The sequence below is a fragment of the Rhea pennata genome, chromosome 24 (assembly GCF_028389875.1).
Source record: "Rhea pennata isolate bPtePen1 chromosome 24, bPtePen1.pri, whole genome shotgun sequence".
Taxonomy (NCBI): domain Eukaryota; kingdom Metazoa; phylum Chordata; class Aves; order Rheiformes; family Rheidae; genus Rhea; species Rhea pennata.
The window spans coordinates 6,513,626-6,540,845 of record NC_084686.1 but is presented as its reverse complement, the minus strand read 5'-3'; the positions used below and the strand labels follow the sequence as shown (position 1 = coordinate 6,540,845).

The window sequence follows — 27,220 nt, the reverse complement described above, 5'->3', positions numbered from 1 at the left end:
TTTGATTTAATGAACCGATATAGGTGAGAAGAAACCGAGGCTTTGTTTGTTGCTGATTATTGCCACTGCATGTGGGTAAGTTATTTGATCTTTTTGCTTCAATTACACCCTCCTTCATACTGGAGACAGTGACTTGGCTGGGCTTGGCATCCTTCAGTCAAACTGGAGACCCATGCAAGTGTCTGTCGCTGCAAAAGCACGTGACAAACTGCTTATTGAGAATTACTGCTTCAATGATCTGGGTCTGTACAGTGCCCAGAAAAAGGGGCCCTGAGCTACCGTGACTGCTTAGCCATTACTGCAGCACAGGCACTAAATAAATCATTGCTTTAGCAGCTAAGAAACAGGAATCCTATCTTTCATTTAGGATTCTAAAACAATTGCCTCCCAGCTAGGTAGTATTTTATATTGCCACATATATTGCTTTCTCCTTTCCCAGCAGCGATTGCATTCCCTTGTTCAAAGAGCCAGTTGGATTGATGAATTAGTTTTCAAGTGTCAGTGGCTTGAATGGCAGGAAACACTGAGGGTTCACAGCTCTACATGAAACCAGCAGGAGTCACAGACCTATGCAAGAGGCACCTTAGGCCTCAAAGGGTGAGTCTGTGTTTTGCTCTCATTAGCCAGATCCCAGAGCGCAGTGCTTGTCTGGCACCTGCACGCCAAAAAGGCTGAAGAGGAGAAATTTGCAGAAAGAGAGAGCACTGGTTCAGTTCAGAGTAGCTGCTGTATACCTAATGCTGTTTTGCTGGGGTATTAAGTCAAACTGAAGCACCTGCAGTCAGCCAGGGAGGGAGTGGCTGTAAAACCAGAGCACTGGGCTGGACCTGGGCGAGAGAGCAGAGAGCAGCTCCTGACATCAGCCGGTTGGGTAGTTTCAGCAGACTGACTAACAAAGCCACCTTTTGAAGGGGAATGCCTTAATCGGGAGATAGTTCCTGCTGTGCTGTGCTCAGGGAGTGAATGGGATTCCAGTAGCTGGTGAGGGAGCAGGGAAGGCGGTGGCAGAGGTATTTCTACGAAAGCACAGAAGTTATGCTATATTTCTCGTGGAAAAAGAAAACAGCGGGATCAAAGATCTGAGACCACCCTTTCCCCCCCCCCCCAGACCTGCAAAAAGAACTCAAAGCTTTTGCTCTGTGCGACACATTTTAGAGCCAGGGGAAGCAGAGGTAACCCAGCAAGCATCTCCCTGCTGCATGTGAATCAATGGGCAACTTCTGTTATGCTAAAAACAGAGTTCTGGGAAATTTAAAGACACAAGTGTGGGGGGAAGAAAGTCATTTTCAAGGCTGGATGGAATTGGTGTTAGAAGATTCAGATTGGCAGTGGGATGCCAGCTAATCTTTCAAATAGTCCAATGGGCTTATTACTTGTTGATGTAGACTATCACGTGTAATGCTGAGAAGGGAAAAACCGAACTCAAAGTCTGTCCAAGAAAAATGTTGCTGGTCCAGCTACCTTTTATCTTGATGTACCCTTGAAAATGAGAAGCTTAAAAATTAGGGTGTGGGGGAGTCATCTTTCCAGGAAAGATGATGTAAGACTGTGTCAGGAATGTGGATTTCAATGCTAAAAGCCCTCTATCAGATCTGTATTAGAGCTTTCTTGAAACTCAGGACTTTGCCTCGGGTCCTTCCCCTTCTTCTCTGGGAGCACAGCTGAACATTAGCTTGTACCACCGCTGGGAGCTGTTGCTGTTACGTGTGCGGCTCTCGTGAGGGCCGAGTTTGGATACCCGTGCAGTTTCTGCCGGACCGCTGTGCTGATGGTGGCTTTGCGTGTGGTCCCCTCCGCTTGGTAAGAGATGGCTCCTTGTGGCGGTGCTGCAGCTTTGCTGAGAGCAGGCTTCGCTCTGAGGTTAAGGGAAGGGTTTGCTTTGGCACACCTTGAGTGTACAAGAAGTTAGTGAGGTGTTAGGAACAGCAGGCTTGTCCGTGGGGCAAATGTGTGCGCTAGAGCGCCTTCTTTAAGGCGAGGAGGCTTCGTAACGTGATAGTTGTTGTCGCCCCAGAAGGGACAAGAGCTGGGCTGTGCTGAAGGTGTGTTGCGCGGGAGCAGGACGGTGCTAGCGAGCCCCTCGCTGGCTGAGAGGCAGCTCGTGTCGGTGGAAGAGAAGAAAGATTTTCCTGGCTTGATTTCCCAGAGCAGAACGAGCAGCAGAAGGGCGCCGCCGGGAAGCCCGCCGCTCGCTGCGGGCCGGGCGGGCGAAGCGCGGTGCTTCCGGCCGCGCTCACCTGCGAGGAGGAGGAGGAGGAGGGGGGAGGAGGAGGAGGGGCCGGGAGGCGGCGCCCATCGCACCGCGTCGCGGCGGGGCAGCGCGGGGAGCGCCGCGCCGTGGCGGCCGGAGCGGCGCCGCAGCCGCGGCTCGCCATGGAGCGCGGCATGAAGTACAGCGCCCGCGCCGAGGTGAGCGGGGCGCCGGGCCGGGCCGGGCCGGGCCGGGCCGGGCCGTGCTGCGCCGGGGCGGCGCGGCGCTCCCGGCCGAGGAGCCGCCCGCTTCTCCCACCTGCGCGGCCCGGGAGGGACTTGGGCGCTCTGCCGGCGCCGCGCGTCCCGGCGGAGCCGCCCGCGGGGCTGAGCCGCCTTGGCCGCAGCGTGCTTCCGCTCCTTCGGCCTCCGCGGCGGATCGGGCCCGGCCGCTTTGGCTCCGGGGCCGCCGGGCGGTAGGGGTGAGCGGCTGAGCTGGTGCAGTCGGCAAGAGGCGGGAGGTCAGGCTAGGCAGCAGCTGTCGAGCAGGGCTCGGAAGCACCGTTTCCCCCTCCGCATCCCTGGTCTGATTTCCGCCGTCGGGTAAGATCAGGAGAACAGGGCGCTTTGTGGCCTTTCCGTTGGAAAAGGGAAATTCCTGGCTGTCACGGTGGAGCGGTTCGTTTGGAGGTTATGTCGTGTTACTGTCTGTGTTAAAATAGCTCTGATGATTTTGAGTTCAACTTAAATAAAGTAGACTGCGGTGACATGAGTAAGATAAACTACGCAGAGGTGAACTGTTTACAGTGAGTGAACCTATGTTGTTTAGCAACAGATCCAACTAAACCAGTTCTAGTCTTCGGCAGGCCTCACTTTAACCAAGGGCTTTGTGGCTTTGTTAATTAACCGGTGTTTTATTTGCGCGCTCTGAAAGTAAGCAAGTTTAAGCCACAGTCTTGGCTGTTCTTCCTAGTTGAGGGTCAGTTGGGACAGCCTTCAAAATCGCAGAGCTACAGAGCTGTTTCGAAAATGGACTAGCAATATGAAAACAGTGCTTTTGTAGCTCCCCTGGGAGCTCCGTGTGGCAGATCTCTGAGGCCTGGGCTCAGCCTTTGTCATCTGACGGTGGCAAAGGAGCCAGTTCCTTTAGCACTGAGGAGGAGGTTGGCCTCCAGCCTTGCCTCCAGCCAGGTGGTCCTTCATGTAACTGGGCTGCAGTGACTCCTGAAAAGTAAGGAAGGAATTGGTCTCGCTGATACTGTTCTGCATGAGGTCCCTGTCACCTGGCCAGGCTGGAGTGACATCACTGCTCAAAGTACAGCCATAGCTGCCTGCGATGTTCTCCTGACAGAAGGTTGGTTTGCGAGGCTGGCGGAGCCGTGCTCGTGTCGGGGAGTTCCCTGCTGGTTACGGCAGTGCTGGTGGGACGGATGTGCCTTTGAGAAATCTTCGTTGTGGAGCTAAATGCTCGAGGGGCTCATTCATACTAAGGCTGAGCTGCGAGAAGCAGCAGCGTGCCACATCCTCCCCTCCTTGTGCAAAAAGGAGCTGATCTGGTCTGGGAGTCTCTCCCTGCAGATGTGGAGAAACAGTACCAGCGCTTTCTGGTGATGCTTGTGGATGGGGATGATGGAGCAATGCCGTGTTCAGATCTGCACAGTCTGCTCAGCGGTCTTCCTTGTGACTCATTTCCCCTGCTCTTTGGGGGGTCATGAGGTGGAATGTCTGTCCAGAGTCCGTAACAGCATCTGGATCTTGGCTAGCAGGTCAGCTGCTCTGTGAAGGCTTCTACTGCAGTCACGCTGACTACTGCATGACTTTTGAAGGTCTGCATTCAGTTTTGAACTCCTATCTGTCCCTGTGTGTCCACCCAACTCCCCATGGCTGCCTGGGCGATGAGGAGAACAGGAAGGGCTTAAGGCTGGTTCCTTGGAAGACCTGTCCCTGGGGTGCAGCCCCCAGTCTGGTCTTGACCTCTCTCTGTGTGTTGTACCAGTCTTTGCCTGCAGCTGGTGTGGGAATAGCCGTTGTGGCTGCTGCTGACTGGGCCAGTGAGCAGTTGGGTGTTTACTATGTTGGGGGAAAATACTCAATAGAAAAGGATGTGCAAACCTCTCACAAGATTTTTTCACCTATATTAACATCAGCTGCTCTCCTCATAGTAAGTAATTCTAGCTGAGGAGTTTGTCCCTTGTGGGCCAACTGTTGTTGGACTTGGCTCCCTCTAAACATGACGGTGAAGCAAATCAAAGTGTTTTGCAACAGCTACACTTCCTCCTGTGGCAGAGAAGCTGCTATAACTCTTGCGTGTGGTGTGAGGGGAAGCTACTACTCCTTGGAAAGCTGCAGAGCTTTTCTCTCGCATAGTGTGAACTGACTGGTAGCTGAGCTGCTGCTCAGGCCAGTTTTACTGCTGTTCTTGCCAAAGGCAAACAGGAATAAGGAAGGCTCGATGAGAAAACGGGGCTGGGGCTGACTGAGAGTACGAGAGACCTTTGCTCTGCAAACAAAAGATCGTTTCGTATAACTCTTGAGGGTACAAAGAGAGAGTGCTGAGGGCTGGCCACAGAGAATGTGTCGGACCAAAGGTTCTCGCCTTGCCCAGGATGCAATATGCAGTTTCCATCCAAAGGCCACTGGGGCCACCCTTGCAAACAAAGGTCCTGTGGCATCTGGCCAATACACTAGGGCAAAAGGGAGGGGAGCTAACACAGCTGCTGGTGGGGATAGATTTGTCCCAGAGCAGCATCATGTTAAAGGTGATGGTTCTGCTACCTTGTGAGGGACCTGCCCACTCCACCCACCTTTGGAGCCCTGCCGGAGGCGGGGAGTTTGTAAGTTTTGTTTTGAAATAATTATGTGTTTGCTAGCCCAAAGATGCATTCTACTGAAGAAAGTTGCTGCTGATGGCTGCCTGCTGAGTGTGATGCTGAAGTACTAGCAGACAGGACATTTGACCTGCAAAAGATGCCTTGACCGAGATTTCGTTTATGAAAGCTCAAACCAAGAGGCCCCTTTGAGCCCATGCTCTGCTGTGGTAGCACAAGGCTTTGTTTAGTAGGAGATGCTGGCCTTCCCCGTGCTGTTGGCTCCAGGCAAGTCCACTGTCTTGGGCCAGGTGACCCTCAAACCTGAGAGTCAGTAGAGACTGAGTGAAACGCAAAGATGAGCTTGGAGAATTCCATCCAAGTCTGGAGCACAGCTGTTTTTGTCAGGCTACTTGAGGGCATTTTTGTTGTTCAAAGAGTACTTTCTGTACCAAGGAAGATTTAAGAGTATTTTAAATAAGCTTTTTACATCTGTGGCATTTTTTTCTTTTCTGGTCTTCGGAAATAAGTATGCTGTAGGGGAAAGTTTCATGGTTTACAGCTGCATATGTCAGGCATGTAAGGTGGTTTTAGTTCCCACTTCCCCCCAAGAATTATGAGGCCTTTTATGTAAAAGTCTCTGCTACAACGAAACACAAATAGAAGTGTGAGCACTTCCATGAGCTGCCGTGTTGCATGAAACAGCTGCCTGGTGAGCCTGATGCAGGGCAGTGAGCCAAGGCTGTGCTGTCCTGTGCAAACATTAACTTAGTTTCTTCTGTAATAAACATAATGGAATTCAGTTTCTCGTATGACTCAGGATGGTCACAGAGTGATTGAATGCTGCAGAGAACCGAGCCTAAGACGTGAGCCTAAGACTAGAAATAAGTGTGTGACTTTTATCTTTCCCTATTGCACATGCCCTGTGTGCCAGGAAGGTGGGCAGTCTAGAGGACTGTGTGTCCCTTATTTCCTGCTCCATATTCCCTCTTTAGGTCAGATGCCATCATTTTATAGTGTAATTGCCCATAATAAGGAACTGAAAAAGAAAAATAAAATGCTAGCAAAGTTTCTTCAGGGCTTTACTGTCCATGTTCTTGCAACACGGCACAAATATGCCTCAGTGAAACTTAGATCTGTGTATGCTGTTTCTATACTTTTCTTATCAAGAGTTTCTGAGAAGTTTATTCTCGTGAGAGTCTGCTAAACACCAATGATCTCTTCCTGAAACAGTACCAGAGTTTTCTGCGAGAGTTGAGGCAGGAGCTGATCTCAAGGGTTGTGTAGCTGTTCTTTGAGATATTTGAGTGAAGCAAGCTGCATACTGTGCATGCCATATGTCAGCAGCTTTTAGATATTTTTCTTGTGGGAAACCGGGTTTCCCATTATGCCAGCACTACAAAGCTGGTGTTGGCTTTCAGTGTAATTGGGAAATTTCAGATGAGTATTGTTTCAGTCAGGCTTTGAAAATATAGGTTTCTCTTCCCTCTCTGCCCTGGAGCAGATTAGCCTTACTTACTTAGTAAAGCCTTGGAGGGTGCCCAAGATGTGAATCGCCCTTTCGAATGGTTCTTTTCTCTTTCTTTACTGAGCTCCCGGCTTAGCCACCTGAATGCGGACAGTTCAAATATCACCTAAGTCATGATTTCTGTTCCCCCTCCCCACCAAGTGATTACATGAAAATCTCAGATTTGAGAGAATAAAATATTTTCACAAAATCTGCAGTGGGAAAAGACTATGGGATGTGATCTTGCCCACTGTTTGCTCTAAAGGAGCTGTGCCACTGGTGCCAAAGGGAGCAACTAACACCCTTGGTTCGGCTGACAAGTTGGATTTACTTGGATGTAGATCATTCTGAGACAGGCAGTCTCCCTTCAGCAGGGATGGGGCATCTACAAGCCCAGCCCGTTGATCTCCAAGGCTGGTGTGTGCCAAGGTCCGAACCTGGCTTGTTGACGGTACCTGGAGCTGATGGGTTTTGCTCCTTTCTTTTCCAGCACGGAACTGCCCATGTGCTATTTTAGCTTTTATTAAACACCAGCTGAGGCAAGTGTGGCTGGAAAAGGAGGGTGGGGGGTGGGAACTGCCTCTTGGACACACAGGCTAGGATCTCAAGGGTGTAATTAGGAGTCAAGCCACATAGTCCAACTACTGTACTTCGTTCAAGCGGTCCTCCCCCAGACCCTCTCTGACTTTCGTTTGCATGGATTCCTTTTCTTGGCCAGGTACATTAGTGTGAAATGATGGGTCTTGTGCAACTTTCTGGTCCCTGCGGGTTCACGCAGACCTGGAGCACAGTGACCGACCCAGGCTGTGGAGAAGTAGCTTCTCAAGCTATGCTGGCTGCAGGGCTGGATGAGACTGCCCGGGTCGCGCACACATTCTTTTGCTCTGTGATCTGTGTGTCTTGGCCCTGAGCACCATTGTGACAGGTGAGCTGATACTGGAATGCAGTAGAGATCCAGGAAAGCAGCTGAACCCCATAACCCTTTTGTCCTGGGCAAATAAATCAACCATTGGTGATAAAGGGTAGGTGAAACTCCTAGCCAGGAGTCCAGCAGGTCTGTGGGCCAGCATCCAGTGACCTAGGCAGAGACTCTGAGTGAGAAGGGTAGTACACATCTGGGAGGGGAGAGCAGTGTGGGCTTCTGGTGCCTGGGCTACATCAAGCTGTCTTGCTGGAGCCTTCAAACAAGCCTGAAATCGCCTTGTGTGAGAGTTGCTGACCCCAAGTGGACCAGTGCTTTGTAAACATCCCAGAAACTCTTGTCCTGAGGGGTACTACTCTGTGACTCTTCCTGGCCTTTGCTGGAGGATATTTCTGCTTTCCAGTGAAGCATTTCCAGCCCGGAGCCTATTGTGGCAGTTCCCACCACTGTTGTGTGCCTGCTGGGTTTCCCACTGCCGGAATTAGTCACTCCTCCATCTTCTGGTTTGTCCAGTCATGCAGATTGTGGTTCCTGTCTAAAAATATATTTTGCATCTGGTTTATAGAGGAGGAGTGAAGAGGTTTGTTTATGCACAGGATTCGCTACTCTCCGCACTCTCTGCTCTGAGGAGTTGTATGCAGGAGACCACCAAGCAGTATATAAATCTACCTGTGCACAGTCCTTCTCCAAGTTTCCTCATTGACTGTGTACTTGGGGAAACTGAGACACAGAAGAACTGGTGGACCCAGCAAAACCAGATGAAGAATGTGAGAGCGCTGACCTTTGGCTTAGTTTTGATGGAAAATCAAAGCATTTAAGAGATGAGAAGGACTTGTTTGGCGTCACATAGGATACTTTGGTTCCCCGCACCACAGTTCCCAGCCTGGGGCTCTGACCACCAGTTCTAGCCTCAGCTCCTGCCAACTGGGGCCACTGCTTGCTCTTCCAGTTCATAAAAAGGCTTGTATGTGCAAGGCAGCCCAGGGGAGTTAAGCACTTTAATTCCTAACTCTTCTTCCTTCACCCCACTGTCCCTCCCAGGTATTAAGGGCATTAAGAATCCCAGGCATGTTCTGGTGTAGAAGATGCTCCTTTTTGTCCTCCCAGAGCTTTTGGCCTGTTGGAAGTAAAATGGAGTGTGATACGGTGCCTTGGAGAAGGTGTATTTTCCTCTGTGCCTATGAGGGTTACTGTTGTTCAAAAACCTCACTCTTGTACAGAGAGAACTTTTTGCTGCCAGGGAATCCTGTGCTGATGTGTCCTGTCTCCTCATCCCAGCAGCAGGACCTTGACTGCTGTGCTAAATGGCTGGCTGATGTCTTTCTCACCCTTTCACTTGATTGGCACGTGACTTTCCTCCCGGGACGCTGCGTGGCTGCAGTGGTCAAACCAGCCTGGCTGATGCTCTAATCTGAAACTCTCTTCCTACAATAGAAATCCCTGAGGTGCCTGATGGTGAGGACTGAGTGAAGAGGAGTAAGATGAAGTAACCGAACCCGTGACTAATGTGGGGAGACTATCAGGGGAGGTTTTCTGTTATTAATGTTTATTGAAATAGTTTCCTTGAGAAGGATGGGAGACTCAGACCTTGAGTCACTTTGTGCTAGTGACTGGTTCCTGGACAGTCACGGATGAGGTTCAAGCAGGACATGCATTCAGATCCTCTCTCCGATTTACAAATGTACTTACTGTTGTGATTAAGGCGTTCCAGAAAGGGAATATGTGGTGCAAGGGAAATGTATTTACAAGCTTGCAGCTAATGGAGATAAACTCTTAGTTGTGTCTCTCTTGCTGTAACTATGAACTTTTGACCACTTCTTGCTTTTTGTCTCTGGTCTCTGCTGGTTTCTGTCTAGTTTTGAGAAGAGGTGGCCAGTGCCCCAGCGGAGCTACTGTTCCCTGATGAGCAGGAGTGGCAGCAGCAAAGGGGATGTGTAGGGCAGCAAGAAGCACCCTACGGTGTTTCTATACTTTTCTTATCAAGAGTTTCTGAGAAGTTTATTCTCATGAGAGTCTGCTAAACACCAATGATCTCTTCCTGAAACAGTACCAGAGTTTTCTGCGAGAGTTGAGGCAGGAGCTGATCTCAAGGGCGGGAGGAGCAGATGCTTGAGCAGTGCTGTTTGGGTCCGGTCGTGTCCGACAATAAGGTCAAATGGGTGCTTATTTGCACTGAGTGTGGGCAGAGAAGATTCAGCCTCTTACTCAGAGCTCTGGACGTGAGGCCCTGTTTGAAATCTTTCTGACGTAATCCAGCTGAGCATTCCTGTAGCACTTGGGGGATGCTTCAGATCCTTTGCCTTGTATTGACAAGATACTAGGCTGGGATCAGGGCTGCTTACCCAGCCTGCAGTATGCAACAACTCTTCAGAGCAGCTTCATACAAATGCCTGTGGAGGAGGCTGGGGAATATGTACATAAGGCATCAGGAAGGGAGAAGGTGAGATCTTGAATTCAAAACAGAGGGCAGGGAAAGAAACCTGGTATATCCATTCTCATATACCTCTCTGATCACTGGGCAACTTTTGCAAGGAACACAACCTCTGTTACTGCTTATGCACTTACACAAGGGTAAAAATAATAACAATAATCTAAGAGTCTCCACACTCCTTTAATTACCTTTGGTGCTGTGGATCTGACTGCTGTCTCAGCTCTAAAAAAAAGGGCAACTGACAGTGACATGCTGGAAACATTGTCAGGTTTAAGATCTGTAGTCCTTTTTCCCAAGAGGAGCAGAGAAATTCTCAGAAGAAAGCTTGGTTTGTGAGTTTCCTTGCCTAGCTTCCTTTGGTTGGGTTGAAGCCACCAAGGGAGGGGTGCATGTTTATTTGTGTAATGGGGGAGGGAAGCTGTATTTTCTTCCCTGTTTAATCACAGTAATTAATTGCTCATGTCCAAGAGTTTGGGCTTTGAAAGGACACAACCTTTAGTTCTAAGAGAGCGTTAAAATGCTTCAGCCGTGGAGCTGAGTCTTCTTGTACAGCAGGATCTTCTACCCGCAACTGAGCCTCAGATTTGTCTGAGAGACGATTTGGTCTCCTCATTTGCTTGCTGAAACTGAATTTTGGGGGATTTTGCGGAGGGCTGAAGGTATGCTCAGCCCTGGGGCTGCAGGCTGCTGGGCAGTTGCAGCCATGGAAGATATGGTCACGTCTCCTTGTTGGAAGGACTGGAGCTCTGGAGGCTGGAGCACATAGCTTCCACTTGGTGATGCTGTCCCCATGGTGAGCTCTTTTGGAGTAGGACTCTGGCTCTCTGTGTGTTCGATGTTATGAGCGCCTGGACCCTGGAAGGACAGTGGGCAGTACGGATTGCGTTATACCGTTGCTGTCATGCCTTCCTAGGGAGACGAGGCTTTGAGTAGGGTTTCCTTTGCTCTCCCAGCAGCCGGAGCAGGCCCGAGTTCTTTGTGTCGTTTTGCTGCTGCCACAGCCCTTTAATGCCATTCCTCCCCGCTAGATGCGCGGGATCCCTCTTTCAGGAAAGAAACACCATCTGGTAGAATTCAGCCTGCCGGAGGAGTGCAGTATTAAGGCAGAGATTTAACCGCTTGCGCCCAGGAGTTGCTCCTCAGGACAAACACAGACATTGCCTCTCTGAGCTAAGGACAGGCAGCTTTTTCTCGCTGACCCCGGGAAGTCTGGGAAGGCTGCTGCTTTGTGAAAAGATATATCATTTAAGCCCTGGGGGCTATTTCCTTGCTGCAGGCTCCCGCAGGTGTGAGAAGCAAATTAAATACCTTTCATTTGCAAACAGCAGTGACTTATTGGAAGTCAAGGAAAGGCTTAGCTCTGCAAGCACCATCACAGTGGGAGATGGGAGATGCTTGTGAGATCTGTGGCCAGATTATTTTCTATACCTGGCAGGGCTTGGCTGGAAGGGTCCCAAGCAGAGGGCTTTTAGGGGATGTCCTGTATGCTTTGGAAACTGATGGGAGCCAGATGGATCTTTCTGAATGTTCAAAGATGGGGAGTCAAACTTAAGGCAATCTTGACTTTAAAGGAACCATTCCTTGATTTAAGTTTCCTTGGTTTACATTTTCAAGTTTTTTCTCTGTGACTGTGAGAGCCAAACAGTTATTTCCATTTTAAGAGAGCGACAGCAGCAGTTTGTGCATCAGCAGAAGTTAAAGGCCCCTGTGAAAGGGACAACTCAGGCAAAGATACACCTGGCAGAGCTGGCTGATCCCAAAAACTGTCTTAGGATCAGAGCAATGATATGTCTTGCTCAGTGCCTGACAGCAGTCCGTAGCAACTGCCTGGAAGAGGCAACAGTGATGCCTCGCTGGTGACTGCTCCCAGGATCCACTGATCTGCAGCTCAGCAACTTCCCAAGCTAGATGGGGGGAATGGCTTTGTGGCTAATATACCCCGTGGGAGTTTCTTCTGTGGAAGGTCTTATGTTTTTTTTTTTTTCTGGTTGTGGTTTGATATCGAAGACAGAGATGCTCTGGCACCTCAGAGATGGTGTGGTTCAGGTCGGTTTCTTTTTGCTCCGCCTGATGAAGTAAGTAACAGTTAAATAAATGAATGAGGTCTCTTTTCACCTCTGTCATGCTGTGGTGGAGAGCTGTCCAATGATAAATTCAGATTATTCTGAAAGTAAAGGATGTGAAGACTAATACCTTCCCCTAATCTTGATAGCCTTTTAGTAAGTGTTAGCAGAGGATTAAATTTACAAAGTCTTTTGCAAATTAGGTGTAAGGTGCCTCCCCTGCCCTATCCCTTTCTATTGTAGGCCACTCCTTAAGGGAGGAGAGGCTTTGGTGAGGTGAGTATGGTGGGAGGAGCTGTGCAAGGAAAGAACATGGCAGGAAGGGACAGAGGTTGGATTAAGAGAAGGGCAGAATGAATGGGAGAATGATACAAGTGGGAGTTGGGCTAATCTGCAAGGGAAGATTTGGGTGATAAAGCCAGAAGCAGAGAGAGGACAACTTGTCACCTGGGTCTGGAGCAAGAGCATAGTGGGCTCAGAGGTCTCTGTTGTTGGTGACTTGATGCCCTTTGATTTTTTTTTTCTGACTTTTGGGAGTTTGTGACATTTCAGTTGAGTTAACTTGAGCAGTTGGTATATGTTTATGTCAGCCCTGGGCTCTCAGACTTGCTGAGATAGGACTGGCAACATCTGATCTGGCATCGTGCTTGTGGAGACAAAGTTACCTCTTCCAAAGCGTAGAACTGTGTTTGAATGCCGTGAATTTGTGCTAGTCGGCACTTTGTGGTGCCGCGTCGTTGCTGTCATCCAGGGCCCTGTGTTTCTGCCCAGTCGCGGAGCCGGGAGGCTGCTGGACACCCTGCCCGGTAAGGCCCAGGAGGGGAACGACAGAGGGAGAAACAGGAAGGTGGTGGCTGAGAAGGTGAGATGTCCTCACCTAGGGGCTGTTCCTGTCTGAGGAGCCCTAGACATGTGTGAGAGAGCCCTGTCAAAGCAGAGGATATGGTCGGCTCTCACCACGCGTGCTAGTGCAGGAGTGAGGCCACCTCTGAGGAGGAGAGGAGGCAGCCAGCAGTGCTGGGGTATGGAGTGAGGACCCAGGCTTCGCAAGTCTGCCTGTAAGGATGCTCCAGACCTTTCTGACATCCTCTGAAGGCAGTTAGGTCTGCGGCTGTTTGCAAGAGCTCTGCTCATGTTAGAGGGTAGGGAAGGTGGGACTGAAACCTCTCTCAGGTTTCTGGTTTTCTCCAGACTACAGATCCGTGGCTCGGATCTCTCAGCTACACGCTCCAGATTTTGTAAGAGCATTAGGTAATCCCTCCTTCTCTCTCTGTAGTCTGGGTGGACACGCGAGGCAAGCTTGTCTCATCAAGAGCGTGCCAAGATGGGAAGTAGATTGTCTCTCTCCACCTTGCTCTGATCTGAGGATGAAAAGCACTACTCTGGTTCTCTCCCCGGCAGGAGCGTTTACTGGCAGCAGGTACCGGGGAAGGGAAAAGATGGAGGGCAGATGAGCCCCGGGCTGGTGAAAGTGAAACTCTGACTAACGAAGGGCTTGCTGACGCTCCCTGCTGTCCCGAGTTTCTGCCTGTGCGTGCGCAGCGGATACAGGGCTCCGTTGTGTTGGAGACCTTCCTCTCCGTGACCTGGTGCGGCGTGGGGCAGCAGCGCTGCGTGTGGGCTTGGGGCTAGAAGTTCAAACTCCGTCCCTGCCTCTGAGTCGCTGCGCTGGGAGCCCTGGTGTCTGCGTGCCTGCAGAGCGGGGCCTCTGCAAATTCAGCCTGCTTGCTTGCGTGGTTGCGTGCTGGCTGCTGCTTTCCCTGAGCTGCTGGACCCTCACCCGGTGGGAGGCACAGCTCCTGAGGAAAATCCCAACCTCAGGAGAGCTGAGAGGCCGCCTAGCCCGGGGCCCTCCCGGCGTGGGAGGCCGAAGCCAGGAGTCCTGCCTCCCAGCGCGATTTGTTCACTCGGAGCCCTGTGATAGCTGCGCGTGGCTGATGTTCTTCCTCTTTGCAGGGCGGCTGCCTTTGAGAGCTGTTCGTTCGTAGCCAAAATGTTTGCTTCTGGAAGTCTGGTTGGTTATGAGCTGTGGGGTTTTGTTACGTGTTTCCTAACTTATTTGCTTTATTTCTTTTAACTGGTGTTTGCTCTGAAGGGAAATCCCAGGCAAAAATATAGGAGCTCTGTGTTGGACCAGGAAATGTGCAAAGAATTCATGCTCAGTTTCTTCTTTTACGGGAATGCTATTTATAGCTCGCAAGGGTGACACACCTGTCACATAGCGAGCGTTTTGGAGGGGTGAATTTCTGGCAGCGGTTTCATCTGCCGGAAGGCAGAGATCTTGGAGGTTCTGCGGTTGTGACGTGCCACGGTCATGGGGTGTGTGGGGGCTTGCCCCAGAGTTTGCTTGAACTGGTCACCTTGGATGAGGCCCAAGAAGGAAGTAGGTGTTTGTGAATGAGGAAAAGTCACCTGCTGATACTGTGTATCTGCAAGCTGAATCCTTCAGTGTTCATCCTGTTGGGGGGTGACCGTGGAGTTGCTGGCACCAAGGGATGCTTTGTGCTCTCATGTGATGCTCTGAGGCTGTACGACAGGAGTTGCACTTGACAGATAGTTCTGCTCTATCCTTTATGTGTGTCTTGTGTGATAATTTTATTCACGGTTGGACCTCTCTGAACTGAGCTTTAGGAATGGCCTTTTCATTGCTCTGCCCTCTCTTCCCTCCTAGGACATGAACAACCTGGACGAAGGGGTCGAGTTCCTCCCTGCCATGAACTCCAAGAAGGTGGAGAAGCATGGGCCAAAGCGATGGGTAGTCATCACCATCATGCTTGTTGTTTTCCTACTTGTCTCTCTTGTCACTGGCCTCCTGGTTTGGCACTTCAAATGTGAGTGTGATGTTAAGCTGTGGCTAATTCTGGAAGGGTTAGGTAGTGGCATATCGGGCAATGTGGTGGGTCATATCCCCACTGCCGTGAACTTGGAAGCAATTCAGTTACCACGTGTTGCTCACATGTGCCCTTTTTAGCTACTCCAGTAACACCCAGAGGCCCCAGGCAGCTCAAGAAAATGGGGGGATGCCCTGCCCTGATCCCTGTCACTAGGGACTTGCTGTGCTTCAGTCCTTGTCCTGACAGCCTTTCTGTCTGTGAAACGTTACCTTCCAGTCAGGAACGTGGCCATCCGGAAGGTTTTCAATGGCCACTTGCGGGTTCTGAACTGGGACTTCCTCGACGCTTACGAGAACTCCAGCACCCCAGAGTTCGCCATGCTTGCCAAGAAGGTGAAGAGCACGGTAAGAGATTTCTTGGATGCCTCCCACTGAAACAGCAGGCCAGCTGTTTCTCTTGACCCATGACTGCAGGGATCTTCTATACAAGGCTGCTGGGAACTTTCTTGCACCTCTGAGTCTCCCCTGTCCTTGTGAGTCGCATAATGCACAGGGCTGTGGGCAGGCAGTATGCCTTTTAATTAGATCTCACTGTCAAACTCCAGCCCAGTGCCACGGTATCTCCCTGCCTCTGAGACCCAGTGTGCCATATGAAGCCAGCTGGGCGAATCCCAGGCTCAGCAGACCAGTCAGCTGGTGTTTTGGGCCAGAGAACGAACGCAGCTCTGCAGCTGAGCAGGAGGCAGGCCTTCGGGCTCGGGCTGAGGCAGGAGCCAGCTGCAGGGATATCCACCCTTAGTGCTGAAGATGTGGCAGGTCTTGCCTTTCCCCTCAGGTTTGTGTTCTCGAGCTTTCCTTGGAGAAGAGCCAGAGGACCTGAGTCAGAGTGGGGCTGTAGTATGTAAGAGTCTGGGGATTTCTGAGCTTTCCACTTCTCTTCTGCCGCTTCAGATTCCTGTAATTCAGGGATGCCTGATACATGCCCTCTTTTTCTGTGACAGGCTTGAAGTTCTATCTGTCTTTAGCCTTTCTCCTCCCTGCTTCTAGACTTGCTGAACATCCTGCTTTAAACTCCTTTCAGGTGGAGGAGATCTACAAGAGTCATGCAGATATTGGTCCTTACCACAAGGAGACAGTAATAACTGCGTTCAGGTAAGCATGAGGAGGTGCTGTCTGAACCCAACTTGGGAATGGAGGAGGGTAATGCTGGGAGTCTCACACAGCTGTAGAGGCTCTTTCCTGGACTGCTGTGGATGGACACTCCTCAATAGCCATCCTGAGCCTGGTGAAGGGTGGGCAGGGAAAAGCAACCTGAGCTAAGCCAGCGTATTGTTTTCTGCCAGTCTGCCTCATTTCGTGCTGAGGGAGATGTCTTGTGAAAATCAAGGTATGGTGCTGCAGAGCCTCATGAAACGTAGTAGGTGGTTCCTGGCAGCTTGGAGAGGGACTCCCCAGGCTGACGGGGGCCTTTGCTGGCCCACAGTTTGTTTAGTTTATCATTAACACTCTCCTTTCCCCATGGCCACTCTCCGAAAATAGCTTGTCAAGCAGCCTGGCCCTTTCCCGTGGTACTTCAGCACTCCCGTGTCTGTCCTTGCTCTCACCGCATAATCGCCCTTCCCTGCAGCGAAGGCAGTGTCATTGCCTACTACTGGTCAGAGTTCTTTGTCCCCAAGTACCGGGAGAAGGATCTCGACAAGGCCATGGCTGACAAGCAGAACTTGATCCAGAGGCTGAACCCCCGGCTGCGAAACCCTGTGTTGAAGGTGGAGTCGATCGTCGCTTTCCGTGAGTGCTGGCTCAGCGATTGCTGGGCCTCGGTGTGCGATGGGACAGGGGAAGGGGGAAGCACTGAACACAAGGTGCCTGGCATTTCACTGGGTGGATAAACCACTCATCACGCCCCTCCTTTGGGCACCTCGGCTGCAGGGATTGACTTGCTGTACCAGCACAGACTTGATGGCCCATGCAGACCGGGGATGCCTGTGTGAATGCTCCCCTTCAGTTGAACTCTGTGTTCTCTTCTAAACCTGTCTGGAGAGGGCCAGGGATAAATCCTTCCTCCTGCAGAAGAAAAGCTTGATCACTCAGGTCCCCAGAGCCCACGGTGGGGCTCTCCTTGGCGAGTGCGGGAATGGAACAGCTTCCCCCCTGCCAGCTTGCAGGTGGACACCCCGCAAGCAAGGCCAAATGAATGCAGATCCCGGGGACCTCTGCAGGCTTGCACACAAAGACTAACAACAACCCAAAGGATAACAACACCTCTGTTTCCTCCTGCAGCTGTTGACCCCAGCATAGCTCGTTCTGCACGAGACAGTAAGTACAGTTCTTCAGTCTCACTGGTAATAGCCTCTTTGCATCCCCAGGCCTCTCTGGAGTCGTTATTTCCTTTGTGAGGGTGGGGAAGGGCCTGAAGAGGGGTGCACGGTGTGTGAGGGAGAGCTGCATGTGCTGCTCAGAGCTGTTTTGGGGGTGGCCATATTGTGGTACAGACCCTAGTGTTATCTAGCGGTGGTGGGTGTCACGGTCTACACTTCTGTGCCACTGTGCTTCACTATGTAGATGGAGGGAGATGAGGAAGGGTGCTCCCTGGGAGAGAGCATGGTGCTGGCATCTCACTAGGGACAGCCTACAGGCAGGTGAGGAGTAACAGGAGTGCCACACACTGTATCTCAGAGGAAGATGGGACAGAACTCCCATGCCTCAGCTGTCCTCTGCTTCTTACCCTGCATCTGGAGGAAATACCTGTCTTACACCTCCTTTGCCCTGTTAACTGTTCCCTATTCTCCTGGGCAGATAGCTGCGTTTTTGCCCTCCATGCCAAGGAAGGGGAAATTACCAGTTTCACCACACCAGGGTTCCCTAACAGCCCGTATCCCAACAATGCTCTCTGCTACTGGACACTGAGAGCTGATGCCGGCTCCATCATCAGCCTGACCTTCAAGACTCTGGAACTGGAGCAGTGCACAGACGGGAGTGACTATATCAAGGTGTATAACTCTCTAAGCCTTGTGGAGCATGATGCTGTGGTGAGGTGAGTTCCTTGGGGCTTGGCCGTCCTTCCCCCTTGGGTGAGGAGACAGGAGGGAGAGGGATTCATGTTAACTCCCAAGATGGGAAGAAAAGAGGTTCCCGTTAGCCCCTCATTAGGTTCCTGTGTGGCACTAAGTCCTGGTGTGAGATGTGGGAGGGTGATGTTGGTCTTCAGGAAACTCCTCCTGGTAACTGAGCTCCTGTCCCTGCTCAGGAGTCATCTGTGCTGCCCAGGGCTCTCTATGCAGATGTATCTAATGGATTTTGTCCATTTCTTTTTCTTTTTTTCTTAGGCTCTGTGGGAATTACGCCCCTTCCTACAACCTGACTTTCCTGTCCTCCCAGAACGTCATGCTTGTCACACTGGTTACCAACAAGGAGGGGAGATTCCCTGGCTTTAAGGCTGAGTTCTTCCAGCTCCCAAAGATGACAGGTGAGTGGAGGCCTTGGCCCAGTCCCCCACCGCCTCTTCTTTGCACAACTAAATAGAGAGGCACAGCTCTGGCTGTACTGAGGTTGCCAGGGATATTTTCAAGCCTAAGAGATTTGGAAGCAGGTCGCCTTCTTGCTCGTAGAGCTTGCCTTGCCCACAATGCTCTTGGCTGCTATAATGATGTCCCCTGAGGAGGACAAAATAAGAATTATGTTGGATTAGACATGCAGATTGATGTATGCAGGAAGTACCTAATTGGTCTCTTGGGTTTGCTCCAAGCCTTGGAGCAGAGCTGCTCTCTCCAGAGATCAACTTAACCTTATTAGAGGCTATTGTATGCACCTCCCTTCCTGCCTCGGGCAATAGCCAGCTAAGACTTGGGAAAGCCTTATCTCTTTGAATCTTTAACCAGTTTTTGTCTTCCTGCTCATCTTCTAGTCTGCGGTGGGACACTGAAAGGAGAGAGTGGCACCTTTACCACGCCCTATTACCCAGCACACTACCCACCGACCACGGACTGTGTCTGGAACATAGAGGTAAGAGATAGGGTCTGCTCCTTGCCTTAATTACTTTGTCAAATGAACCTACTTATACGGTACATGGCACAAGTGAGCTCACAGCAGCGAATGTTGCCTAGAAGCCAAGAGTCTGGCATGACTGGAGGAGAGCTTTAAGACTGGTGTCAGAGGCAGAAGAAGCTGTGAGAGGCCTGCAACTTGTGGCATTTAGTCCGTGATAAACCGTAGGCAGAGCAGCCCAGTCCCTAGCTTTACCCAAACCACGGAGAATTTCGACCTTGGGACAGGCCGGTCACTTGGCGGCAAAGCTGGTGGTGGGAGAAACCTTCTGCCCTAGCAGAGCAGGCTTGTTGACTGAGGTCTGGCATCGGTCCCTGCCCGTATGCTTCTTTAATGTGGGATCCTGGGGTCAATAAGGCAAGCGAACTGACTAAATGACGAAGTGAGGAATAGTGGCTTTTTAGGAAGCTGGTATTTGTGTTTCCCTTCTTTTCCTTCTTCAGTTATCTTCTATCCCTCCCTCTAAATGCAACCTTTTTCCCAGGAAGTCTATATATTCTCTATATAGAAATATAGTCTATATATTTCTATATTTAGAAATATAGATATATATTTCTGTATATTTTCCCAGGAAGTCTCTGTCTATATTTACATTTTCTGTGCTTCAGAAAACAATGTGCCCCTGACTCTGGTCCCTTTTGCCCCGCCGTCTCCTTGCAGGTCCCCTCGAAGAAGAATGTGAAGGTGCGCTTCAACATGTTCTTTGTGCTGGAGCCCGGGATCCCTGTCAGCTCCTGCACCAAGGACTACGTGGAGGTCAACAGCACGAGGTAGGTGTCAGGCGCTCACGAACAAGGTTGGTAGTGGCTGGTTTGGGCCCCATGAGGGGAGGGATTGTGTTTAGTTATAGGGTACCTGTGGTTTCCTTGAACAAGCGCGCTGTTGCTGTTTGCGGTATCAGCAGGCAGGAGGTGCTTGGGTCTGATCTGCTCTCACAGTTCAGTGCCTGATGGAGAAGGGAGAGCCACACACGTGGTTCTGGAGAGAATAGCCTGAGGGCTTGTTGTGTGCTGCAGCTGAAAAAAAACTCCAGAACGCAGGCTGTGAAGCATCACATCACATGCCTCGCGTGCGGAAAGGCAGATCTCTACAGAAACATCTGGCATGATTTTGCTTGAACGAGCAAATCTCCGTTGTTAGGGTAATCACATTGCATTATGCGATGCATTTACTGTTACACTTGCTGTTTGCTATTATACAAATTAGTGTAAGCCAGGCCAAACACACCTCTTGGTGCTGCACAGGGGAAGGGAGCAGTGTTGCTTCCCAGTGTTCTTGGCAGGAGAGCTGACCCTTCCGTGAAGAGATGGACTTGCAAAGTCAGAACCTGGATCCACAGTCCTAGCTAGTTCTTGCAGTGAGGCCTATGTAACAGTGATTCCTGCTAACCCGCCCGATGCTGTGGCATTACTCTGCCCGCATCCAAAGATGCAACTGATCCGAGATCAAAGAAATGCAACGATGAGTGTGTCAGGCAGGGGTCTTGATGAACTCGCTCCTAAATCATTGTCAGGGTCACAGCTTGGTAGTGTTTGCTATTGGCCTAAATCTTCTGATGTCTGCAGGGTAATTTGGCTCCTATGCACAGACTTCAAGGTCCAGCGATCCATGCTGGGCTCAGACCTCTTGTTTTCCTGCCTCCTTTGCCATCAGGGTGTGTAAAGTGACCCCATGTGGTGGTGGGGGATTCAGGAATGGAAGAAAAGCTGCTCAGTGCTGACTCTGTAGCCCTAATCTTTGCTCTCATTCCCTCTAGGTACTGTGGGGAGCGCTCCCAGTTTGTGGTGACCAGTACGACCAGTAAAATACAGGTCCGGTTCCACTCGGACTCATCCTACACGGACACTGGCTTCTCTGCTGAGTACCTGTCCTATGACTCCAGCGATCGTGAGTTGAAATCGGGAGTCTGTGGGGGGAGCTAGTTTGCCTCAGGTGTGCTGCAGACTAAGGAACTGGAGGGTGTCCCTCTTCTCCGCTTACGTTGCCCTATAAATTGGGAAGCACGCTTTCCTGAGGCATTAGGGGCGTGTGTGTTTAACTGCAAACTTCTTTGTATTCCTGCTTTGTTCTGAGAAAAGGTATTTTTAATGTTGGATGCTGTAAGCAGGTTACCCTGAATAATGGCAAAGTTGTGTCCTTTGCAGAAATTTCCCGGGGGAACCCAGTTCATTCTCTGACATTATTTCACAGCCAAGCTGGCTTCTGCCTGCTGAGCATGTAGGAATGGATGTGACACGGTACAAATTGCTAACTAGCTGACCCCAAGGGCAATGCAAGAACTAAGGGCCGTGGTGTGAAGCTAGCAAGAACTAGATTCAAAAGGAAGTTCCTGTTGAGAGCCGAGCTGCAAAACTTGCCGAAAGAGGCTAAAAATTGACATGAGTGATTGGATAAGCTAGCGAAGGAGAGATCCACTGAGGGTTGTAAAATGCACAGAAATCATATGTACTTCAGGAAGTCCTGGAGCTGAGAATGGCTGGTAGCTGGGGAGGGTACAGAGGTGTTGCCTTGTCATTTGATCCCTTTCCTCCCTCTCAGCCTGCCCTGGCAAGTTTACCTGCAGCACTGGCCGCTGCATCGACAAAACCATGCGCTGCGACGGGTGGCTGGACTGCGTAGATGGCAGCGATGAGAGAGCCTGCAGTAAGTCTGTCCTGTATTTCTTCTGGCTTCTTACAGGAAGGGCTGTGCTGCCCGAGAGTGACTGGGGGGTATGTGCTCCGACCCTGTTCTGTTTAACTGCTGTTGTTTTGGAGAATGCAGGAGGGAAAAATTAGAACTGAATGTGGGCATCATATAATCTGGCATCATGAGAAGAACTGCAGAGAGAAGCCCCTGTGTGGGCTCTCTTTAGCAAGGATTGTGCAGTGCCTTCTGTGGCTTGCTGAGCTGCTGTTTGGTTGGAGAGGAACGTGTGCAGAGGTGATGAGCCCCACAGTTGGTGGCAAAGCTCTGCTTTTGCCTCCTTTCCAACAGCACTCCCAATGCATCTATCTGAGGGGCAGGTCAACTCTCAAAAGGTGCTCTTAAATTATTGCACAAAGTATGCTCTAGCTCTGCGTGCCTATCAGATGTGCCACCCTCCAGAGGGACACCTGTAAGAACACACCTTAGTGCTGAGAGTTGCAGACCAGCTGCTGGCCCCGCTGCCTCCCTTGCTTGCCAGCCCGAGTACTGCCTTACTCTTTCAGAGAGGAGTGAGCAGCAGTTGGTATGAGGTTCAGTCTAGGATCCTTCGTGAGTATGAGAGCTGGGGGTTCCTTCTGATCAAGTTCCCTCCTAGGGGAATCTTTCTCCCTTTCCAGTCCCTCCCTCATGTTTTTCCATTTAATCTTGCTGGCTCTTGCGGGTTTGGCTGTGCCTGGCTGAGCTGAGTGTTTGGTATGAAAACATGTTGAGTTACTGAACACAGGCAGGTATTGCAGAGTACACATTTGGCTGGAACACCTTTGTGATGCATGGGGGTGGTTTCTTCATGCAGCAATTTTTCCTCTTGGGTTAACAGAGAAATCCCATAGATTATGTTGTTATCTGGGGCCTGGAGTTAATTAGAGGAGTTGGGGGGGGGGGTCCCTGGTTTAGGATCTTGTTCTGAGGGAAGGGACTGTACTTTGAGGAGCAGTGTACCGCTGCTCTGGTTGCCCTCTCACTGCCCTGGGCAGTGAGCGGCCACAACGACCTGGGTATTCGGTACTTTCCCTTTGGTTGTAGCATTTGTTTTTGTTGTGTAGTTGCCTCCAGCTCTCTTGCTGCTCTTAGGCTTGTTTAAGGTCGGCTTCGTCGTTACCTGGCTAAGACACTGTGGCATGCCAGATAGCTGTGCTCTCCAGAGCCATGGAAATGCTGTGTTTTAGCGTAGTGCATGCGTACGTGTGTATGCACGCGTGGCCCCAGCTGTTGTGGTGTTTTCTGGTGCGCTTGTTCATGTGCACCTGGATACCTGCTGGGAGAGCTGCCCAGATCCTTCCATGGTGCTGTGGTAGACGCAATGACAGATCTATAGTTGGTGACTCCATGAGCACATTTTCGGGTCTATCCTCTGATTTTTCAACCTGATTTTTCGCTGTCCCTTTCCAGCCTGTACCGACCAGCAGTTCAAGTGCCAGAATGGCTGGTGCAAGCCAAAGTTCTGGGTCTGTGATAATGTGAACGACTGCGGCGACAACAGCGATGAGCTGCAGTGCAGTAAGTGACTTGCCACACGGGCAGAAGGGTCTGGGGCTTGAACAAGGTGAGGAGCTGGGTGGAGGCACATGGAGCTGAGGAAGGCAAGTGCCATGCTGGAGACAGGCATGTGAGGAGTCCAAAATGCCAGCCTGACCTTGGGTGCAGCAAGGCCTTGCCTAGAGCGCTACGTTTGCAGCTTTTCTGGAGTCTGCACAGGAACCCTGAGCACGAGCTCAGAGGAGAGAAATGAGGATGACCACAGATGGAGGTAGCAAGGGCTCTTGGGAAGGAAAGGATTGCATAAATTGGTGATATGTAGTTTGGAGAAGAAAAGACTGAGGACCCAGGAAATACAGGTTTGTATGTGGCTGCTGCAAGAAGAAAGAGGATAAATGTGTCTATATCTGCTCTAAGACAAGCAAAGGCCTTGTGGTTGTGGTGAGGGGGGCACAGGGGCAAGAACTCCAGATGAGACTGGGATGGGATCGTGTCATTGGAGGCCTTTGGGAACATGGTAAGCAGAGTCTCTCCCTACCTGGGAGGAAGAGATATGGGCACAACTATGCACTGGAGGTCTTGCAGGCTTTGTGCCCGGTCTTTCTTGTGGAGGGTGTTTGTGCCCTGCCCTGCCATTTCTCACAAGCTGCTTCTTCCACAGGTTGCTCAGATGACAGCTTCAAGTGTGACAGTGGGAAATGCATCCCCAGCACACAGAAGTGTGACGGCAAGGATGACTGCGGAGACGGGAGCGATGAGGGCACCTGCCACAGGGGTGAGGATGGGCTGCGGAGGGGTCTTCCCTTGAAACGCAGCCTCTTACGATTTGCTGGCAGCTGGCCATCTCGTGTGTTCTTGCACGAGGTGGCCCCGTCCTGGGGACGGCGGAAGGGTAGAAGAGGTGAAGGGCTCTTCTCCAGCACTGGGACTAACCCTTCTGCCTTTGGCCTACCTGCAACAGCCCCCGCGACAGTCTCCTGCAAGGAATACACGTACAAATGCCGCAGCGGGTACTGCATCAGCAAGCAGAACCCCGAGTGTGACGGGGAGAAGGACTGTGAAGACAATTCTGATGAGGACAACTGCAGTGAGTACCCCGGGGACAAGAGGCCAGATTTTTATGGGCTGGACCTCTTAGACAAATACTCCAGAGTGCTGGAGAGAGCTGCTGGGTGTTTCAGCCTGACAGTTTGGATTTGAAAATAGCCAAGCTACATTCTTTAGCAGCGTGCAGAGCGTCTGTGGTGTTCAAGATGTTTAAGGAAGGCTTGGGCAGATAATGCAGGGGTTTATCTGCACGTTAACTGACATGGCCAGTAAATCTTTTAGCAAATTTAGCAAACTGTTTGCGCTCTTGTGCTGATAGCATCAGCCATCTCTGGCGTAGGTAATATTCCCAGAGGATGGAAGGGGAGGTGCTGAGTGAAAACAGGAGCAACTAAGTGCCTTTACTCCTCTCCTCCCCCAAGGCTGCGGGATCCGCTCCTACACGAAGAAGTCACGGATCGTCGGTGGGCAGAACTCGGACGTGGGCGAATGGCCGTGGCAGGTCAGCCTCCACGTCAAGGGCCAGGGCCACGTCTGCGGGGCCTCGCTGATCTCGGCGCACTGGCTGGTGTCCGCGGCGCATTGCTTCGGGTACCTGCAGGGCATCAGGTAGGTAGGAGCTGGCGCTCCGCTTCTGCCAGATTTGCTGAATCGGGGCCTGCCTCGCTGAAGAGCGAGGAGGTGCTTAATGCAGCTGTTCTGTAAGACAAGCTCCAGGGTGCTGTGAAGGTTCAGTCACTGCATGAACCTCGGACAGTTTCTTGTCTTAACGTGGAAGCAGCCATTTGAAGTACACATGTATTTAAACATCACCTCAGTGCCCTGTGTTCTTGCAGGAGCTTCTGCAGGCACTGCAGTGGTTCATGGATGGTGGGATTCAGGGTGGCAGGACCAGGGCAGGACACCCAGACCGTTGCACTTCCATTTTCAGGCAGTTGCTTGTCTGAAAAGGAAAAACCAGTTTCCACATGGGCAGGCAAGGCACTTCTCAAGGAAACTTGTAAAGATAGAAGCCATGTTTTTTTGCATCTCAGTCGAGCTGGGACATCTGCGCCAGTTCTGCGACTGGGCTTTTACACTGCCCCATGCGTTGCAACTCTTGCAGTTACTCGGACCCGAAGCTCTGGACGGCCTACCTGGGACTGACCGACCAACGCAACCGCAACAGCGCCAACGTGCAAGCACGAGCCATCAAGCGCATCATCTCCCACCCCAATTTCAATGACTACACCTTTGACTATGATATTGCTGTCATGGAGCTGCGAGAGCCTGTTACCTTCTCCTCCGTTGTCAAACCCATCTGCCTACCCGATTCCACCCACAACTTCCCTGCTGGCAAGGACCTGTGGGTGACTGGATGGGGAGCGACCGCAGAAGGAGGTGAGCACCAGGGGTGCCCGGTGAGATCGCGGCAGGGGGAGCACATTGACATATTTTAGCATATGGCTTTAGGGAAAAGGGGAGCTGGCTGTAGCTTTGTCTCTCTTTGTAAATTTACAACCTATATAGATATTGTCCCGAGACTGAAGGCAAACGGTTCTCTTGGGGTTTCACAAAGATAATATCTCACTCCTGCGGGTAAAATGGTGTTAGGGAAAAGCATGTTGTTTCACTGGGGATTTACCTAGCAATTAGCCACTTGCTCAGTGCCTGAGGCCTGAATGCAGTGTGTAGGTACAAACTTGTGTAGGGGAGGGCCTGGTTGCTTAAAAACACTGGGTACTTTAACCTGTGCTTGCCCTCCATCCTCACAGGCAGCGGTGCCACCATCCTGCAGAAAGCAGAAATCCGGCTGATCAACCAGACCGTGTGCAACGAGCTGCTGTCTGGCCAGCTGACGCCGCGCATGATGTGCGTTGGGATCCTGACGGGCGGTGTGGACGCGTGCCAGGTAGGAAGGCAGCGCAAGAGCACTAGTTTATTGCTGTTGGTGGGGGGGGGGGCTTTATTCTGGTGCTTTCACTCATATTGCCACACTTACCTACTTAATACAGTACAAATCACCATGGCTCCATCTCGGTTCAGACAATGGCCAAATTGGAATAAGCATGAGCAGCAAATTATATTGATGAATGACTGACTTAGTCTCAAGCACTGCGCACCGTGTAGGAAAGCAGAGCAACAGTATTCTACTATATTGCTGCTACCGAGACGCTTAGTATTTACAGCCCATTTGTTCAGCCCCTTTTTATTCTGGCACTTTCTCTCACATTTCCCCACTTAATATGGCACAGATCTGTACAACTGCTTCTTAGCTGACACAATAGCCAAACTGGAATGGGTGTGAAGAGCAAATTGTATCGACGCATGACTTTGACTCTTTTTTGAGATTGAGTTGTGTTACAATTTTTAGAGCTTTTGAAGGAAGCCCAGCTAGCCCTGAAGACAGTGATAACACCTTGCTGGGCTTCACAATGGACAAGGTGCTAGGCTGGTGCTTACGTTTACATGTAACACTTGTTTCTGTGCAGGGAGACTCCGGAGGGCCGCTGGTCAGTGTAGAAGCCAGTAGTCGGATGTTCCTGGCTGGCATCGTGAGCTGGGGCGATGGCTGTGCACAGCGACAGAAGCCTGGAGTCTACACCCGGCTCACGAAGCTGCGCCAGTGGCTCAAAGAGCAGACTGGCCTCTAGGGACACGCTCATGTTCACATGGACGCGTAAGTCTTGTACGCCGCTGGCTGGGGCTGCCCCAGCGGTGAAGAAGGGACACTGTACGGAGTGGAGCACTGAGAGCTGCCTCCACCGTGAACTTCAACCTTCCCTCTACCTCGCTGCAAGCACCTGGGCCTCCCAGCCACAGACTGCAAGTGTAGCTCTGTTCATCACAGCAGCAAAAGGCTGGAGACAAGCACAGAGGACCTGCTCGTCTGTATTTAACGTGTGGGTACCAGCAAGCCGAGCTGATGTTTTGGTTTAGCCCCCAGCAATCCCACTCTGAAACCCAGCCTCAGTTTAAGAATTAATGTCTGGACAGAAGATGTTTCCTATTGCGGGCAGGCTAGTGCAGCTCCCAGGAAGAGCTGTTCATTCAAGATACATAAATAGGAAAAAAAAAAATTAAAAAAAAAACAAAGACTTTCTGTTTTTAGAAGCAAACTTTATTGGGACAGGTCCAAAAACAGCTTTCAGAATATATTCTATCTCCTGCGTTTGTTTTCAAACTGCCATCCGCACCCCTTTTTCTGGTCATGAGTGATGGGGGGGGGAAAT

General features: G+C 51.0%; 1 protein-coding gene across 5 annotated transcripts; it reads left to right on the top strand.

Moving 5' to 3' along the window:
- On the top strand, positions 1-27,220 carry ST14 (ST14 transmembrane serine protease matriptase). Of its 5 annotated transcripts, none has more exons than XM_062594489.1 (19): positions 1-75; positions 14,592-14,751; positions 15,031-15,158; positions 15,835-15,905; positions 16,381-16,541; positions 17,034-17,069; positions 17,550-17,787; positions 18,080-18,219; positions 18,658-18,755; positions 19,458-19,567; positions 20,554-20,684; positions 21,336-21,440; positions 22,875-22,982; positions 23,623-23,736; positions 23,923-24,048; positions 24,431-24,617; positions 25,114-25,388; positions 25,763-25,899; positions 26,480-27,220. In XM_062594489.1, exons 1-19 carry the CDS (start codon positions 70-72, stop codon positions 26,639-26,641), a joined length of 2,493 nt encoding a protein of 830 aa, XP_062450473.1. In that variant the 5' UTR covers positions 1-69; the 3' UTR covers positions 26,642-27,220. The 5 variants fall into 5 exon arrangements, with proteins under 5 accessions (XP_062450473.1, XP_062450472.1, XP_062450475.1 ...); XM_062594488.1 differs by lacking the exon at positions 1-75 and adding an exon at positions 490-597; XM_062594490.1 differs by lacking the exon at positions 1-75 and adding an exon at positions 13,320-13,340.